The 17,500-nt window shown below is 38.2% G+C and overlaps 1 protein-coding gene and 1 long non-coding RNA gene across 2 annotated transcripts in view; one reads left to right on the forward strand and one right to left on the reverse strand.

The window, feature by feature from the left end:
• The window catches only part of LOC136854199 (fibrinogen C domain-containing protein 1-A-like), a 514,845-nt gene that overhangs the window by 496,109 nt on the left and 1,236 nt on the right, over window positions 1–17,500 (forward strand). Inside the window, exons 11-14 of the mRNA XM_067130506.1 lie at window positions 5,319–5,481; window positions 5,972–6,136; window positions 14,719–14,843; window positions 15,568–17,500. The exon at window positions 15,568–17,500 is cut by the window's right edge and continues 1,236 nt beyond it. Of these exons, the coding sequence (XP_066986607.1) occupies window positions 5,319–5,481; window positions 5,972–6,136; window positions 14,719–14,843; window positions 15,568–15,699 (585 nt within the window). The 3' untranslated portion in view covers window positions 15,700–17,500. The remainder of the gene's footprint in view (window positions 1–5,318; window positions 5,482–5,971; window positions 6,137–14,718; window positions 14,844–15,567) is intronic.
• The window catches only part of LOC136854200 (uncharacterized), a 154,705-nt gene continuing 142,528 nt past the window's right edge, over window positions 5,324–17,500 (reverse strand). The window contains exon 4 of the long non-coding RNA XR_010857663.1: window positions 5,324–5,459. This is a non-coding gene — a long non-coding RNA (uncharacterized lncRNA). The remainder of the gene's footprint in view (window positions 5,460–17,500) is intronic.

Below are 17,500 nucleotides of genomic sequence, written 5' to 3' on the forward strand. Positions count from 1 at the left end.
TGTCCTTTCGGGAAATCGAACTTGGAACGCAAGAAACCAGGAGGAAAGGGAAGTGTCATCATATATATATAATATATATATAGAATCTATATTGTTTTTGTGAACAGGGGGTAACTTAGAGAAACAAAAACACAACGGTCACTGACGCATATATACATTAACTACTGAATCGCTGATGAATACCATACGAAGAAAATTAACAACTATTTATATACGTACATACATTATATATATATATATATATATATATATATATATATATATATATATATATATATATATATATATATATATATATATATGATCACAGCCATCAAGTGTTAGTAATTGTACGGGCTTATTTCGTCAGATTTCATTTACCAAACTGCTACTGTATGTCTTGTATTCCTCTGCTTATAGCTATAGCGTGAATACTGCAGGGTTTGAAGATAGTTTACATCGAGCATTTTCTAATTTTCAAAATCCCCAGTCTGAGATTTGCATTTAATGTTTAGCTTGCACTATGAACATCCACAGTAATATCCAGTAAGGCAAAAAAGGGAAACGGGGCCGAACTTCAAAGGTTGCATGAATACTCGACCCTCATGTGCACGCATCTTGTGTTACTTTGTGAAGTTAACCAACGTTATTGATAGTGTCATACTTTGTATTCATCATTTATTTGTCTGTTATTTTCACGGTTTAGTTATACCCACCTTTAAGGTCAAACTCCCTTTCTGTACCACCTTGTACCAGTTTTCATTAACAGCAGTATGCATGAAGCTTAGCAAACATAGTGAGCGATCATATTAACACTTTAAAAAATATTTTTATATATTCTATGGTATTGATTTTTTTTGTATAATGAAACTAATGTACTGTTTCCAAACTTGTATTTCGATTGCGTTATTTATGCAAGTATTTTCGCTATTAAAATAATAGATCAGAGTGTTTCGGGATGGTTTTATCATGTGGGAAGAACAGAGTGCAGTACGTTGAAAGTGCATAATTCGAAAACACTAGCCAGGAGAGAGAGGAAGATCTAGAAAAGGCTGGATGGAGAGTGTGACAAAAGGTAGTGCAAAAGATGTCGTGTGTGTGCATGCGTGTATAAGATCTAGGTAATTGTTGCAGTTTTTTCAGGAGGGCCTGTATTGCTGCTGATGAGCCACCCCCTTTTTTTTTTTACAGCCGCTCATATTTTAGAGCAATCAGGAGATATGAAAAGACAATTCATATTAGTTTGTTGTGCACTGTCTTTCTCCTCCTTTCAGTGACTAGTAAGGCTTGAGATGTGATATGTAAGGCAGCCTCCAGGCTGCTGAAAATTATATTCATTAAGGGGGTTGGTTGGAATGCGACGTGAAACAAGCTCATTTAAAATGCAGGTTCTTTATTAGGTAAGGTTACAATGCAACAAGACAATGCGTGTGAGCAACCAAACTCGGAGAAAGGAAGCAGCATACTCCTGGGCATTGGATTTGAATGTGTTCGGTTGCCACTTCTCAACATACTCATACATGTATGGCAAGAATACAGTTGCCACTAATCAATATACAATGTTATATACATGGGAGGCGAGAATGTTATACAACAAATATGTGTTACATATAGATTGTAGTATCTACACCTCCCCCCCCCTTCAATCTTGTAGCCCCACCTCAAGTGGGGTCTTCATCTGGAAAACCTGGGAGATCTATGTGGGGCTGTAGGAAGGCTTTTTTGTGTCCGTGCAAAGGTCCGCAGGGATGTGAGGCAGAGAGTCTGTGCCAGGGGTTGGTACAGGAAGCGCCAGTTCCCCCAGTATACTCGTCCGCTGGTGAGATGTACTTCATAGTCCCTTGACCTGCCATGGCTCATGACGATCCCAACCTTGCCTCAGCAGTGAGAAGTTGGATCCTGAATCCTGACTGACTGCCCAACTTCTAGCCTGGATAGGGGACGTGCATGTTGTACAAGTTCGGCTTTGGATGGCAGCATGGCGATCGCAGTCCTCAGCTTTCTCAAGCCATTCCTATGCGAATGACTGAGGATGAGCAGGCACACAGGAGCGAAGAGGGTGGCCATATAGGATTTGTGCAGGGGAGCAGTCCGTGAAGTTTGGAGTGGTCTGTAACTCCAAGAGGTCACAGTTGAGTCTTCATAGTCCCTGTTGCCAGAAGGCGCAATCTTCAGTACAAGTTGCTTCACAGTGGCCTCGGCATGGCCATTGGACTGTAGGTAGTGTGGGGAAGTAATGAGATGATGTACTCCCCATTGCTCCAAGAAATCCTTGAATTCACAGCTGGTGAATTGAGGTCCGCCATTGGTCCTGAGGCGAAGTGGGACACCAACTTCCCTGATCGTTGCAGAGGCGGTAGTGTCACTGTAGCATGGGACAACCGTAGGCCAGCCAGAAAGCCTGTCGGTTACGATGAGGAATGACTTCCCTGTGACACTGAAGAATTCCACTGACACAGACTCAAAGGGCCAAGCAGGGTGGTTGTCATTTTGAAGAGGTTCCTGCTGGAGGCTGAGTTGTAAAACCTGACAAGGCTTGCAAGCTTGGACAGTACTTGCAATGTCAGAGTCAATTCCTGGCCAGTAAACAGTCTGTCGTGCCCGTCGCTTTATGGCTTCTATTCTTCTGTGACTGTCATGGAGTCATGATAGAGTGCAGTGGCAAAGGGCAGCAGGAACTACAATCCTTGCTCCATAAAGTACAAGTGCAGTGTCAACTGAGAGGGTGTCCTGTAGTTTCCAGAATGGGAGCAATGAATTATGTAAGTTGTAACAATTGTTAGGAAATCCCGAGAGCATGCAGTCTCAAAGGTGGATGTACGACAGGTTCCCTTGTGGAAGCACAAAGATCTTGAATAATCCTGTCAGCATCCTGGGGTGAGGCCTCAACACAGTCGGTTTCGTCCTGTGGCGTGAGCTGGGTGTCAGATATGCCAAGCTGCTTACCAGCATGCCACACGGCTGTGAATAGATACAGTGAGATTTTCTCCTTGAGATGTTGCAAACAGGGATTCTCGACTGCATCCAGAGTGAAGTGGTTGAGAATTGGTACCTGTGGGCGATGTCTGCCATCAGCGTAAAATGCTGGAGGCTTATCAGGTGCAAACACGTGGACATAGTCCAGGTTACGGCTAACATCTACAACTCGATTGTGGCGTAGCACTTCTCGGTGTCTGCGAGGAAATGAGAGCCACATTGTACTAAGTTGAGTCTTCCATTGCTGTGGTCCTATAGAAGGGCATATCCTAGTCTGTTGAGTCAAGAAGCATCGGTCTGTAGGATAACTGGGAGGGTTGGTTTAAAGGAGGCAAGGACTCATGGACTAGCCAGGGCAGTCCTCACTCAGGAAAATGCTCCATCTTCCAGTAGCGCTTGTCATAATGTTCCTGTCGGTTGCAGTGGTGGCACTGAACCTGTCTGGCGGGGCACTTCTGCGCCTTGGCTCAGTGCCCCTTGTGGGCACAGTTTCTTCTGTTTCCTGTATTTTGAGAGGGAACATAGCTGAGAGGGTGAACCATGAATTGTAGAGGTGGCCTTCCTGGTGGCTTCATAGGTGCTACACATGTTGATAATATCCTGTAGAAAGAAGTTGGTGTCAAGGGCTATGCGTTTCTTAGTCAGTTCTTCATCCCTGACTCCCATGAGGATGATCATCTTCACCTGGGTTTGCTCACAAACTGAAGATCTACCAGGACAGACATCTACTTCCTCTGCAATGTTGGTGAGTCTTAAAAAGATTATCCTCCAACTGTTCACAGGTGAGTAGTTCCCTATGATGTAGATTCTCATTGCAAAGGCTCTTCATATGTTCTTGAAGGGCATCCAAGACTTTGTTGACACTTTCCGGTGTCCAGGGGTGTCTAGGGTGTGCTCATGGATCCTTTGTGTCTCCAAGGCAAGACACATCCTCATCTGGATTAATTGTTTCTTTCTGGGTAACTTGGGCAGATCCACCATGATTGAATAATCGTCCCATCGACATCACCATTCCCAAAAAATTTTAAAAATTGTATCTGGGCGAAGGGAGGGGGGTGTGGGTTCTGGGTGATTGCTTTTTGTGGTGGGGGTTATTGGCGGGGTCGCTGCAACCTCTAGTGGCAAGGTAGGAGCTGCGGGTGTTGGAGGAGGCGCTCTGGGGCTTCCTGTGGTTGCTTGCTGTATGGGGGGAGGGGCTAGCATTTCCAGAAGGGCACTGTAGTGGCCTGCGAATTTCTGTCGGTGGTTCTTCCTCTCTCCTCTTCTTTTTTGTCTCCTCCTTTCCCCCTCTTGTCTGATTCTGGCATGATCCTCGACCCGTGATTTCGCCAGGTATTGTATGAGTGAAAGGAAATCAGCTGATTGGGGTATTGTTGTTGGGGGGTGGAGAGCGGGTGGGGACTGAACACTGGGCGAGTGGGGTGTCATCACGTCTGTCCTGAGAACGTGGAGATTCCATTGTGAATAATGTTTTGTAACAGAAATGTACAGTATTTTAAGTGCAGTATGTGAAATACTGGCACTAGTTGGCTTACACTGCACATATGATAAGTTTCACATACCAGCAAATAAAGTCCGTTGCAGGGAGAGAGAGAAGTGGGTAACTGCTGGTGTGTGGTCCTCAGTCGGTTTTCTTCCGGTTCTCTGCAAATCTCCTGTATCTTTGCTTGCTTCTTGTAGCTTCTTCCTGTAATACCTTACTGTGCCATGTGGGTTGGCATGAGATGTGAAACAAGCTCACCTAAAATGTAGGTTCTTTATTAGGAAAGGTTACAAATGCAACAAGGACAATTCGTGTTCGCAACTGAACTCGGAGAGGGGAAGCGGCATACTGCTGGGCAATGGGCATTGGATAATTTGGATTTAAATGCGTTCGGTTGCCACTTATCAACATACATGTGAGGCAAAAATACAGTTGCCACTTATCAATATACAGTGATATATATCTACTGTACATGGGAGGCGAGAATACATTATACAATGACAAATACGTGTTACATATAGATTATAGTATCTACAAAAGGGAGGTTGTCATTCGTGGTTTTCGTTATACAAAGACATACTGAAGAATGGACATCTGTGACTTTAAACATTTTCTTATATGACTAAAAAAAGAAAAAACTCAAGCCTTGTCCATTTATGAGAATGTTCGAGCGAAAAAATATATCGCCACAGATTTCAGACTATGACACTCGGGCCTGGATCGTACCAGGGGACAACGATATCACAGATGGCTATTATATCTTACCTGAGCACCGTCATTAACGCCTGGCGATGCATTCAAGCACACACGCACCTGTGCATCACACCAGATGAAAGCTCTCACAAATGATTAAATCTCCTCTCTTTTGCTTTAACCTCAGGTGTGGTGTGAGCTGGAGGACGGGGGAAGCGGACCTTCCTGGACGGTAATCCAGAGACGAGGATCCACGACCACGGACACGCCCCACCCAGTGGTCGATTTCTTCCGGGACTGGGCCGAGTACAAGTGGGGCTTCGGCAATCTGGAAGGGGAATATTGGCTAGGTAAGTAAGAAGTGGTATGGATTGGGAAATTTGAGATGGAGAGAAAACTCGATGATACTGGACACGGATATAGGTGAGAGGAACTAAGAAAAAGGCACGGGAGAAAATTAGAAAAATCACACGACAATAAGTGAGGAAAGAATAGAGTATTTTATCAGTAATTAAGAGAAATATAAAAGATGGCATCAAGTGAATTGCAAAATAAGGCCTACAGCAGCAGTCAAAAATAGTCTCCCATAAAAAAACATAAAACAGAATCTTTCAAAAATTGGGTGGTCTATCTGTCCCCATGGTTTTTCATCTTTGTTTTAGCATGCAAAAGGATAAATATTTCTTATACAAATCATCATAAAAACTTGTGGATCTATTCTGTAGCGTATTTCCTCTCCATTTAGCAGGTAAATCAAACTATTTTCTAAATGCCAGGTGAACACCGATATTGGTGAGTCATCAGTTCTTTACCATGTTTGATTGATTTTTTTTCTCATAGGTAACGAGTACATTCACCAGCTGACTCAGTCGGGCGATTACGAACTCCGAGTCGACCTTCAAGACTGGGCCAATGAGACGCGTTACGCCGTCTACAAGCACTTCGCCCTTGGCATGGAGGACCACAACTATACGCTGAGCCTCGGAGACTATGAAGGAACTGCAGGTAAAGTGGAAAACATTCTTTATATATGACTTTGAAAAAGACAAAAGGTGAACCGACCAACAAACATTCAAGTCTTTCTGTAAATTTTTTTAACGAATGCTATCATCAGCATTAACTTGAAATTCTTCCATTTTTTCATGACGGTAAATAACCCAGACAGATGTAATTTAAGATTCTGTCATCCTTCTGACTGGCAGATGCGTAATTTAAGATTCTGTCATGCTTCTGACTGGCAGATGCAAATGAACTGTCGACTCTGATGAGCGGTGAGCAGCACGAACCTACAGCCAATCAAGATTGGCTTTAATGATACCGGTTGTGAATATTTGTCGTCAGCTCAAAGAAAAAAAATCTGATTTAAGTAAATGTTTAACCCCGTGGATCACTGCACCAGTTATTACAGTGTTTTAAAAGTCCTCTTCAGGACCTTGTCTCTCCCCATTTTTAAAGCGCTCGGTCATAGCCTTGCTATTTATAATTTACTGAAATTCTAATTGATCGAATCTAAGCAGAATTCCTTTCTGAATAAAACTTGTCGTCTCTAAATATGAATATATAAAGTGTAGCGCGCATACACTTTGAAGTGCTTTTGACTTTGAAGTGTCATTACTCCTGATTCCCTTTATTTTTTAGCGGATACTTGCTAGTTGGGATTAATGCCGGAGCCGATAAAAGCAGTCTGTTGATACAGCTGTTCGTAGACAAAATCACTGAAGTTGAAAGCCTGAATAAATAACACATTTCATTTTGATACCCGATTGTTGACGTCTTTTCCGAATTTTACGAATTGGATCGGCTTTAGAGCTTTGGAAAGCAGCTTAGGATAATGACAAGCGTGAGTTCGAACTTTATAAAGCAACGTGAAATATTAGGAATTAGTTATTCCAGAAGATATTGTAAAGTTGAAATTTTATTATTTTGACGAGGAAATGTCAAAGAACTATAAGATGGTACTATCTTTATTTGAGAAATTTCTAACCATAATGACTACCGGAAGCTTTATTTTACTGCAGATTTTAAAAACGAAAGTTGAAATGTCAAAGATTGCGAATTATTATAGCTGAACAAGAAAGATGCCTTAACCAAGATAGTATACGGATTTACAATCGTTCATCATGCTTGTGCATACGGATATTAATTCAGTGTAAGTCTCTGATAAAATATTGCAGTTGTTATTAGGATCCTATAAGTAACTAAATCATCATTAGGTATTTATAAGTTGATGACAGATTTCAGAGTCAGCGGTATGTCCCTGCAAACCAGCAAGTAATTGAATCAAAAAAATAATTTTTCCAGCTGCATTAAGTCAACTGAATCGATTAAGTCGAAGTTGGGATTGTATATAGGTCGGTGTTTAAAAAAAATTGTCATAACTGGGGTTTGAACTTTATATGCTTGCACAATACATACAGATTATAAAGTCTGTAATACAGATTATTTTAAAGATATATACTTAAAGTATAAGGCGTCGGTTTTTACAGTTCTGTTTTAGGAGTTTCACACGTCTATATTATATAATTTTGGAAGTATTTTTCCAGAGTAAGTTTAGGATTACAGTGTAACAACTCGCGGTAACAGCTTTACCCTTGAACATTTCAAGGTATGCAAATCAGCACGCTAGCTGCAAAAAAGACCCATTAGAGTTTATTACCATGACCAGTCGTCAGAGAATCTTACATTAACTTCATTCCCAGTCATTTGTTTCTTACTCTTCATTTCATGTCTCTTTTCATGTCAAGGATAAATATTTTTGTTTCGTCATTTTGCCTGTCTGTGCTTTATGTGCTTGATTTGTCTTCTTTATGAACAACAGTGAATAAAATCATGATGACGAGGGACATTGCTAAGCCAATTTTCGCACACATGCACATTTCCATTCCTATATTTTTCTTCCTGAACAATGCCCACGCCTAAAAAAAAAAGCATAGTTATATGATATACCACATCCTATGCAAATTTGAATCATGATTTATGATCAACTATAAATCTCGGAAACAGCGTGGGGTATAATCTAGGAATGACAATAACACATCCTCTGGGTTTCCTTAAATGTCTTCGTGAATATCTTTTTTTTTTTATTCCTAAATTTTTATTATGCCTCTACTCAGGGTACGAATGATATAGCTGGAATGTATATATTAGTACAGAATGCACCTACAGCCCACACAGCTTCAGAAAGTGGGCAGTTTTTAATTAATTTTACTGGCCATTCCGTTTCCTCGTAACATTGGGCTTGATTGCACGCCTTTCGTTTCTTTTTTTATTTATTTAAATTACTTATACATTAAATACTAATTTTTGGTGTTGAGTACTTACATATAATTTTTGTTAATGGGTATTGACTTTGGAACCAATCCCATTTTTTCCACATTTTATTATCAAGTTTAAAACCTCTTTAGTTACAGGTCGCATTTTTTCCACATTTTATTGTCAAGTTAAAACCTCTTTAGTTACAAAATAATTTTCATAAAAGAAAAATTGGGAAAAATAATGGGCGAGCTGTTCCCAGTCAAAAACTTTTCGAATAGTAAGTTTGTAAAAAATATATTTGTTTGTTTACAAGTTTGTGTATCTGTGTACGTGTTTATGATGGAACTCTTTCATTAAAGTAATAATTGCTTAAGGCAACATTGCCTCTTTTGTATTTCCTCGTAGAGAGAGGGTAGTGCTATAAGTTCACCTCATGTGGTGTACTTTAGACATTACTTAAGGTACTTTGCGGCATCCCTTCGCCTCTAACTGCAACCCCTTTCATTCCTTTTACTGTACCTTCTTCATCATTCATATTCTCTTTCTTCCGACTTCCTTTTCACCCTTTCCTAACAATGGTATCATCAAGGTCTACAGAAAGACCTTGGTTATCATAGTACAACTGCGAGGTTTTCCCTCCTGTTAAACATTTTTGCTCAGTTTCCCTTTCAGCACTGAATGACCTTGTAAGTCCCAGAGCTTGCCCTTTGGATTAAATTTGAGTGCCATTCCTCTTTTGCATTTAATGAAGTTTTAAAATCCCCCTTATACCAAGGTCTTGCCTGATTGCATCTACTGCAGTGTTCACGGATGGAAGACTGCTGCTTGATTGTTAAGTCTCTATTTGTCCATTCTCTGATCCCTGCATTATCTTGTTTTGAGCGCCTTGATGGAACTACCCAAATACCCCACTTGGCAGTTGGGACAAACATAATATAGTAAACAATATCAGAATGAATCAGGCAGTTTATCTTTGAAAGGGCCTACTTTTTATTGTAAAATCATTCATTACTAACAATGAATTTAAAAGTAATCTGTGGATAAAATTTATCAAAACAGTATTTCAATTCTCTCTCAAGTTGCTTAATTGATTTACCAATGTAAGGCAATTTGCAATAAAAAAAACTAGTTTAGGAACTGTAACAATTGGCACTTTAGGACTGTAAACATTTTCCAGAAATAGCCTATGTTTAAGGACCAAATTGGTTGGGTAACCATTATTTAAAAAAAAATTTACCAACAATTCCAGCTCTTCATGAAACAAAACGAAATAGGAACATAAACAATATGCCCTGTAGATTAAAGTATATTAATTGCATTTAATTTGAAAATGTTTGGATAATGACGGAAAAAACCCAAAATCAATCCTGAAAAAGTAGGTTTCCTGTAAAAAGAGAATGAACTCTCGGATTTGTGAATGAAAATATCTAAAACTGGCATCTTATTATTCACCTCCCTGTCTATAGTAAATTTTATATTTTCATGTTTGCCATATAGGTAATGAAGAAAACTATTTAGCCTGGTGTCCATGTTCAAAAATTAAAATAGTGTCATCCACAAATCGCTTATAGAACAAGGTTTAAAATGTAGCGGGCAGTTCTTCAACCACTTTATCTCGTGGAAACGTAAAAACAAATTAGCAAAAATACATGAAACTGGGCTTACCCATTGATACCCCATCTACTTGTAAGCACAACTCATCAAAACATGAAGTACGTGTCAACATGTTGCCTCCAGAAGTGTCTTGAACCTATTTGTAGGCAGATTTCTGAGAGAGTTCCCATCCTTGTACATTTCACTCCTATGACAATGGTTTCATTAAGAGGTATGTTCGTAAATAATGATTCAGTATGAAAGCTGCATAAAAAAATAATTATGAGGTATATTCAAATGCCAAGTCAATAATTAATTCATATGAATTTTTTAGGGAATAAGTGGCTTCAGTTATAGTATTTTGAAGGGGTACTAAAATTTTCGCTAAATTATATGACGGGGCATATTATAAGAAGCAACGATCGGCTTATGGATCTTCGGTAATCCGTATAAAAATAGCTGGGGAACAACCACTTGCATAACAGTTGTTGTATTCTTCATCTGAAATATAATCACCTTTTTGCAAAATATTAAGCGACGCGTTTATTTTATCCTCATTCAGGATATTCCTATGATAGGGATCTTTCTGTGGCATTTTCTTAAATTTAGTAGTGTCATTAAGTATAGCTAACATTTTATCAATGTAAACCTCCCTGTTTTGAGTGACTACACCATTTCCCTTGTCAGGTTTGCTAATAATCAGTGAATTATTCTTTCCTAAATTCTTTAGCAAGTTAATATCATCCTTAGTAAAAATCGGGTACATGATAGACTTGAAATTATAGAAAAATTTGTAAGTTATTGACTGAACTTGCCTAACCATGACCTTTAAAACCTTTTCCCTGTAAAATAAGCTGCTGTTTCACAATCTGTTAACAAGAGATTTTCAAAAGAAATTAAATATCTCGTCAGTTTAAGTCTGTTCACTGGGAAGCAAAAATTTAGACCAAAAGATAGTTAAACTAATTTTCACTATCTTTTGGTCTAAATATTTGCTTCCCAGTGAACAGACTTAAATTCACGAGATATTTCCTTTCTTTTGGAAATCCCTTGTTAACAGAGTGAAACAACAGCTTTATTTTACAGAGAAAATATTTTAAGGTCATGGTTAGGCAAGTTCAGTCAATAACTTACAAATTTTTCTATAATTTCAAGTCTATCATGTACCCGATTTTTACTAAGGATGATATTAACTTACTAACGAGTTTAGGAAAGAATAATTCTCTGATCATTAGCAAACCTGAGAGAAGAAATGTTGTAGTCATTCAAAACAGAGAGGATTACATTGATAAAATGTTAGCTACACTTAATGACACTACTAAATTTAAAGAAAATGCCACATACAGACCCTATCATAGGAATATCCTGAATGAAGATAAAATAAACAGGTTGCTTAATTTTTTTAGAAAAAAGGTGATTATATTTCAGATGAAGAATACAACAACTGTTATGCACGTGGCTGTTCCCCCGCTATTTCATACGGATTACCGAAGATCCATAAGCCGAACGTACCCTTAAGACCGGTTGTTGCTTCTCACATTAGGCCCCGTCACATAATTTACCGAAATTCATAGTACCCTTTTTAAATATAACTTACGCTACTTATTCTCTAAAAAAAAATTCATATGAATTAGCTAATGACTTGGCATTTGAATATACCTCATGATTATTTTTTATGCAGTTTTGATATTGAATCATTATTTACGAACATACCTCTTAATGAAACCATTGTCATAGCAGTGAATGAAATGTACAAGGATGGGAACCCTCTCAGAAATCTGCCTACAAATAGGTTCAAGACACTTTGGGAGGCAACACGTAAAGATACGTACTTCATGTTTAATTAACGATGAGTTGTACTTACAAGTAGATTGGGTATCAATGGGTAGCCCAATTTCATGTATTTTTTTTTAGCATGAAGAACTGCCCGAAGAATTTCATTTTAAACCTTTGTTCTATAAGTGATTTGTAGATGACACTATTTTAATTTTTGAATATGGGACACCAGGCTAATAGTTTTCTTCATTACCTATATGGCAAACATGAAAATATCAAATTTACTGTAGAAAGGGAGGTGAATAATAAGATGCCATTTTTAGACATTTTCATTCACAAAATCTGAGAGTTCATTCTCTTTTTACAGGAAACCTACTTTTTCAGGATTGAGTTTGAGCTTTTTCAGTTATTGTCCAAACATTTTCAAATTAAATGCAATTAATACTTTAATCTACAGGGCATATAAGTTATGTCCCTATTTCACTTTGTTTCATGAAGGGATGGAATTCTTGGTAAAAGTTTTTGCAAATAATGGTTACCCAACCAATTTGGTCTTTAAACATATTAGGCTATTTCTGGAAAATGTTTACAGTCCGAAAGTGCCAGATGTTACAGTTCCTAAACCAGTTTTTTTTTTTTATTGCAAATTGCCTTACATTGGTAAAATCAATTAAGTAACTTGAGAGAGAATTGAAATACTGTTTCGATAAATTTTATCTAGAGATTATATTTTTAGTAATGGCTTTACAAATAAAAAGTAGGCCCTTTCAAAGATAAACTGCCTGATTCGTTCTGGTAACGTTTACTATATTATATACTTATCCCCCACCTGCCAAGTGGGGAATTTGGGTAGTTCCATGAAGGCGCTCAAAACAAGATCCTGCCAGCATGCAGGGATGAGTGACAAGACAGGTAGACTTAGCAATCAAGCAGCAGTCTTCAGTCTGTGAACACTGCAGTAGATGCAATCAGACAAGACCTAGTATAAGGGATTTTAGAAACTGTAGATTCTTGTTCAAAATTGTCTGACTTGAGGATTTTAGAATCTATATTATATATTCACAAACTTAAGCCACAACGCAACCAAGATCAGTCTTCCTTTCCGTTACCTATAAATATACTGATTTTCCATCCGCTCTCGCTTTCCAGTCATTAGGCTAATCCATCTATTATGTAATTTTTTCTTTTCTTGTCTTGGATTTTGTGTGTTTTTTAAGGTTTCTTAGTCCTGTGTTTTATTTGATGTCTGTGAACTTTTATTTCTCTCGTCTTGAGTTTAGTTTTATTAATGACATTGCATTCACTGAATTGTATTAGTTTTAAGTCACTATGGTTTCTTCTTTCCTGAGTAGTGTTTTTATTGATGGTAACGTAGTTTATAAAAAACAAATATTTTACTCCTGAGAGTGACCTTTGTTTGATTTGTACTTTACTATAGTGTAAAATGTTATGTTTTGGTGTTTTTACCTCTATTTTACGTCGAAAACGTCCCAACAGAATAAAAATGATGATTATAGCTCTTGTTTGCCCGTTCCTGGTGATCAGATTCCCTAGGAATCATTGTCTAGCAACTACATCTCTAGAATTTTCAGTGCTTTTAGTTTTCTCTTACCGTACAGCATAAAATTCTAACCAAAACTGACTAATTTAACTTATTCTAAATGGCTAATTTAATTAATTTTCATGCTTAGGAGAGTTGGCTTAACTACTGAAACGTTGTGCCTTAACCTCGCAGTCTACGTATGGTCGCAATTAGTGTTACATGACTTACTGTAAACTCGACTGAAAAATACACTGTTACTTGCAAAAGTCACGTTTTAATTTAGTCACGTCAGCTGACCTAAAGCAACATCATGACATGGTGCATCTGTACAGTAGATATAATTAAATCATATATAATAGATTTAATTAAATGTAAGGCCCCTACATCAAGTTTACGTCGAAACCACTCACCACACAGCTAACACAATCTGAAGCCTATAGACTTACTCAGGTTTGTATCCCTCTCAAGAGCGTTGGTTAGTCATCCCTAAACCAACTTGATCTTATACGTATATCAAGAGGTATACCATACAGACCAAACAACTTCGTTCCTTAATGGAATTAAGACCAGTATCAGAAATGAAAACCTGTTCCCAAAAGATAACGTAAAAGTTCCCTAAACACAGAGTACGTTTATGCGTGATTTGGAAAATACATTCGTTCAAAATATTAATTTTAAATATAAAGGAATTCGGTACGTCACCAGTATCTTACAGAAACGGTCCTGTTGCGCAAACGGCAGAAGGATTATTTTTGTACGATATTGGTGCCGTCATTAGAATTTTGTTTACAAAATTGAAAACCGGTAGAGATTGCTGGCCCTAGTTGTAAAAAGTTCGCGAAAGGCATAACTCTGTTTTGTTTCAAATTCTGTGTCCGTACGTAATTAATTCTGTTTTTTGAGAGCTGAATGCTCTAATTAGAATAAAAGTACATCGTCATTATGTTTCCTTCTCTCTCTCTCTCTCTCTCTCTCTCTCTCTCTCTCTCTCTCTCTCTCTCTCTCTCTCTCTCTCTCTAATGTGTGTGTATATTTCTATATATATATCTAATGTGTGTGTGTAATGTGTGTGTATATATATATATATATATATATATATATATATATATATATATATATATATATATATATATATAATATATTGCATCTGTTAGTAGACCACTGTGGGTCGCAGCTCGAGCACAGAAAGCAAGAGAGAAGAAAGAAAAACACCAAACGTGAGTGATCACTGTCCCAACAAAATGTAAACCTTCAAAACGGTAGGGCCTCGACGAGGTAATTCCTGCCTCCGTCGAGGTGAAACTATGACTAAGAGCCGCCCCCTCCTCTCTCTCTCTCTCTCTCTCTCTCTCTCTCTCTCTCTCTCTCTCTCTCTCTCTCTCATCCCAAGAATTAATTTTATATCTGGTGTCCCTCGCAGGTAACTCCCTGAAGTATCACCAAGGGGCTCCGTTTAGCACAAGGGACAGAGATAACGACTTCAACCCCCGGGGGCACTGTGCCAGGACCTTCCACGGTGCCTGGTGGTTTACCGCCTGCCACGAAGTAAGTTCAAATTATTGCCATTACCTTTGTTGTTCCTGGGTTCCATTTGTTCGTTTAGAAATAGAGGGGAGTTTGGCATAGCTGAGGCATAGGAAGTGGTTTAGCGGTTCTTTTAAGCTTTGTTGGTTTATTCTTGTTGTGTGATTCTTGCGTTTTTATTTTTATGGTGATCAGCTGCTTGGTAAAGGATTCTGTTATTTTTGCTCTAACGGTTGGTGGGGAAGATTAAACAGAAAGAGCAAAGGATTATACTTTAATATTAAAATTCATTTGATAGCTTTACTGCTAAAAGGAACACTTGATACTCCTTCTTTTGTCATAGGGAGCAAAAAAAAGGGGGGGAGGGGGAATACAATCTGTTGTCAAAAAAATCCTGAAGCCATGAGAGATGTAGTTCTTATATTTTAGTAATTCAATTGGCATCTCGCAGTACAGAATTTGCTAATGCAATTCTAATTTTCAGAAACAGAATTGGCTTAGAGATAGTTTGGTCAAACACCATACCTCTTTCCTACTGTGTTGTAATTATTACCAACATTTACTAGAAAATTACCCCAATGGTATTTTCATGATTGTTCCTTGTAAGACAATTCCTTACTGCAACTTGCAACAATCACTAGTTGTATGGTGAGGAGATAGTGTATCACAACAAGGTCCTAAAATCACCAGAATGATAGGAGCAAGCATTTTAATGTATTTACTCGCAATTTTTTTTTCCCCGCAGTCCCACCTGAACGGACGATACCACCACGGACGCCATAAGAGTTACGGAGACGGCATCAACTGGATGGCGTTCAGAGGCCACAATTACTCCCTCAAGTTCTCGAGGATGATGATCAGGCGTACCAACATATAATCATCCCCCAGAAAGGATCGGCATATGGCATACCGACAGAAAAAAGAACAGCGCTTGTCAGCGGTGCCTATTAGATAGATTGGATCATGCATATCATTTTTTGAACTAGGATTGCCAACGAACAGAACTGCATCAAGTGAACTCACACCAAAGGATTTGGCTTAGGCACCATACCTCAAACATATCAAATTTTTTCAATATAGAAAAATTAATGTCTGTGGTAGTTCCTTGTTTATTTTGCTGAGAGAGAACGAGGTTAAAGGTTCTGCGTTCTCAAGATACTTAAAAAAAAGCTCACACACACACACAAAGCGCATGCCTAAAATTCTTTCATACGGATAAGTTTTTTAAAATTTGAATAATGTTGGTAATGTAAGTAAAGGTTTTACGAAAATTCTTTAATCAGGGAATAACCGAATAACCATTGCCGGAAACATGGCCATGGTGACCGACAGACGGGGTGATATGTCATCTTCAAGAGAACAGACTGAAAATAGTCATATCTTCACCTTGACGTCATTTTGTAATTACTAAAAGATGACGCTGATCCCTCGTCAGAGACGAGCGGAAAAGTGTTGTAAGTAGAGACTTTAGAGATCTTGCACTATAATAACTGTAAGCAACTGGATCATATCATTAACTGTTAGGTTAAACAAATTAAAACGTAAGGCGTAGTTCTCACATCCTAGCGCAGTAGTAGTTACAAAACATCTCCCAACCGAGGATTGGGAAGGAGGTAACTTGGAGGTGTAAGGTTTTGAGACAGCCTCATAATTTTCTGCTCTGAATTTGTTCAGTCATCCCCTACTGTGTTTCTTCTTCTTGATGACTTTAAACGAGGGCAGTGTAGTGGCAAAAGAATTCGAGATGCAGTTTCAAAAGTTCCCTTTGAGAAATTTTTTATAGCTGCAGTTTCAAAATTCTACCATGGGAAATTATTTTTCTAGCATCTGCAAAGATCGTCTCGTTTGACCCGAAGAACGAAAATACAGAATAATTTACCTACACTCTGTAAACTCTTGGTAATTGCGTTCAATAGGATTTTGAATTTACCTCGTGAATCAAAATTTAGTGTAATAGCACAATTCAAGTCAGGATTTCGTTCGCGTAACACAAACCGTTTCATGCAAAGATTAACTCAAGCTGTTTCATGCAAAGATTAATACTCAGAAAAAAAAAGTAAGAAAGATTGTATTGCAGATCAAGTAACAAAAAGGATTGTATATCTATATGTAAATAGAACATAAATGCTTTCTTTTTTGACACTCAAGACTTCTAGAGGAGAGGCGGGCCGGTATAGTTCACGTCAAAAGATTCATTCTCGAAAAAGTTATCAAAGGAGTTTGATTATATATATATGTAAAACTCCGACTGGGAAATGATTTCTGGACCTATTTCCCGAAATATGATAATGTTCGAGATAGTTATTCTACTGGCGTGCGCGAAACGCCCGCAATGATTTTTAATAAACTTTTATAGAAATAGACTGCAAAAATGTTTAGGCACATGATTTGATAACCGCTTTTATCGCATTTTTAACACAAGAAGGGTTAACAGCAAATTTCACTCCCACAAGACTTGAATAGGATAACGCGTATTTTTGTTGGGATAAATTCATCTGCTAAAATAATTTTGTGCGGCCCAGGGTAAACAAATAAAACAATAAGAGCAATTCTGTAGGCGATGTATAACTTATATAAATCTTATGGATGCGTCGGTTGCGTGCAGGTATCTGCCATCCCCTGCCGGTCGCGCAGAAATTCATAAATCATTCACTCGTGAACAGAAATACTAAAGACGA

The sequence above is a fragment of the Macrobrachium rosenbergii genome, chromosome 28 (assembly GCF_040412425.1).
Source record: "Macrobrachium rosenbergii isolate ZJJX-2024 chromosome 28, ASM4041242v1, whole genome shotgun sequence".
Classification (NCBI taxonomy): Eukaryota; Metazoa; Arthropoda; class Malacostraca; order Decapoda; family Palaemonidae; genus Macrobrachium; species Macrobrachium rosenbergii.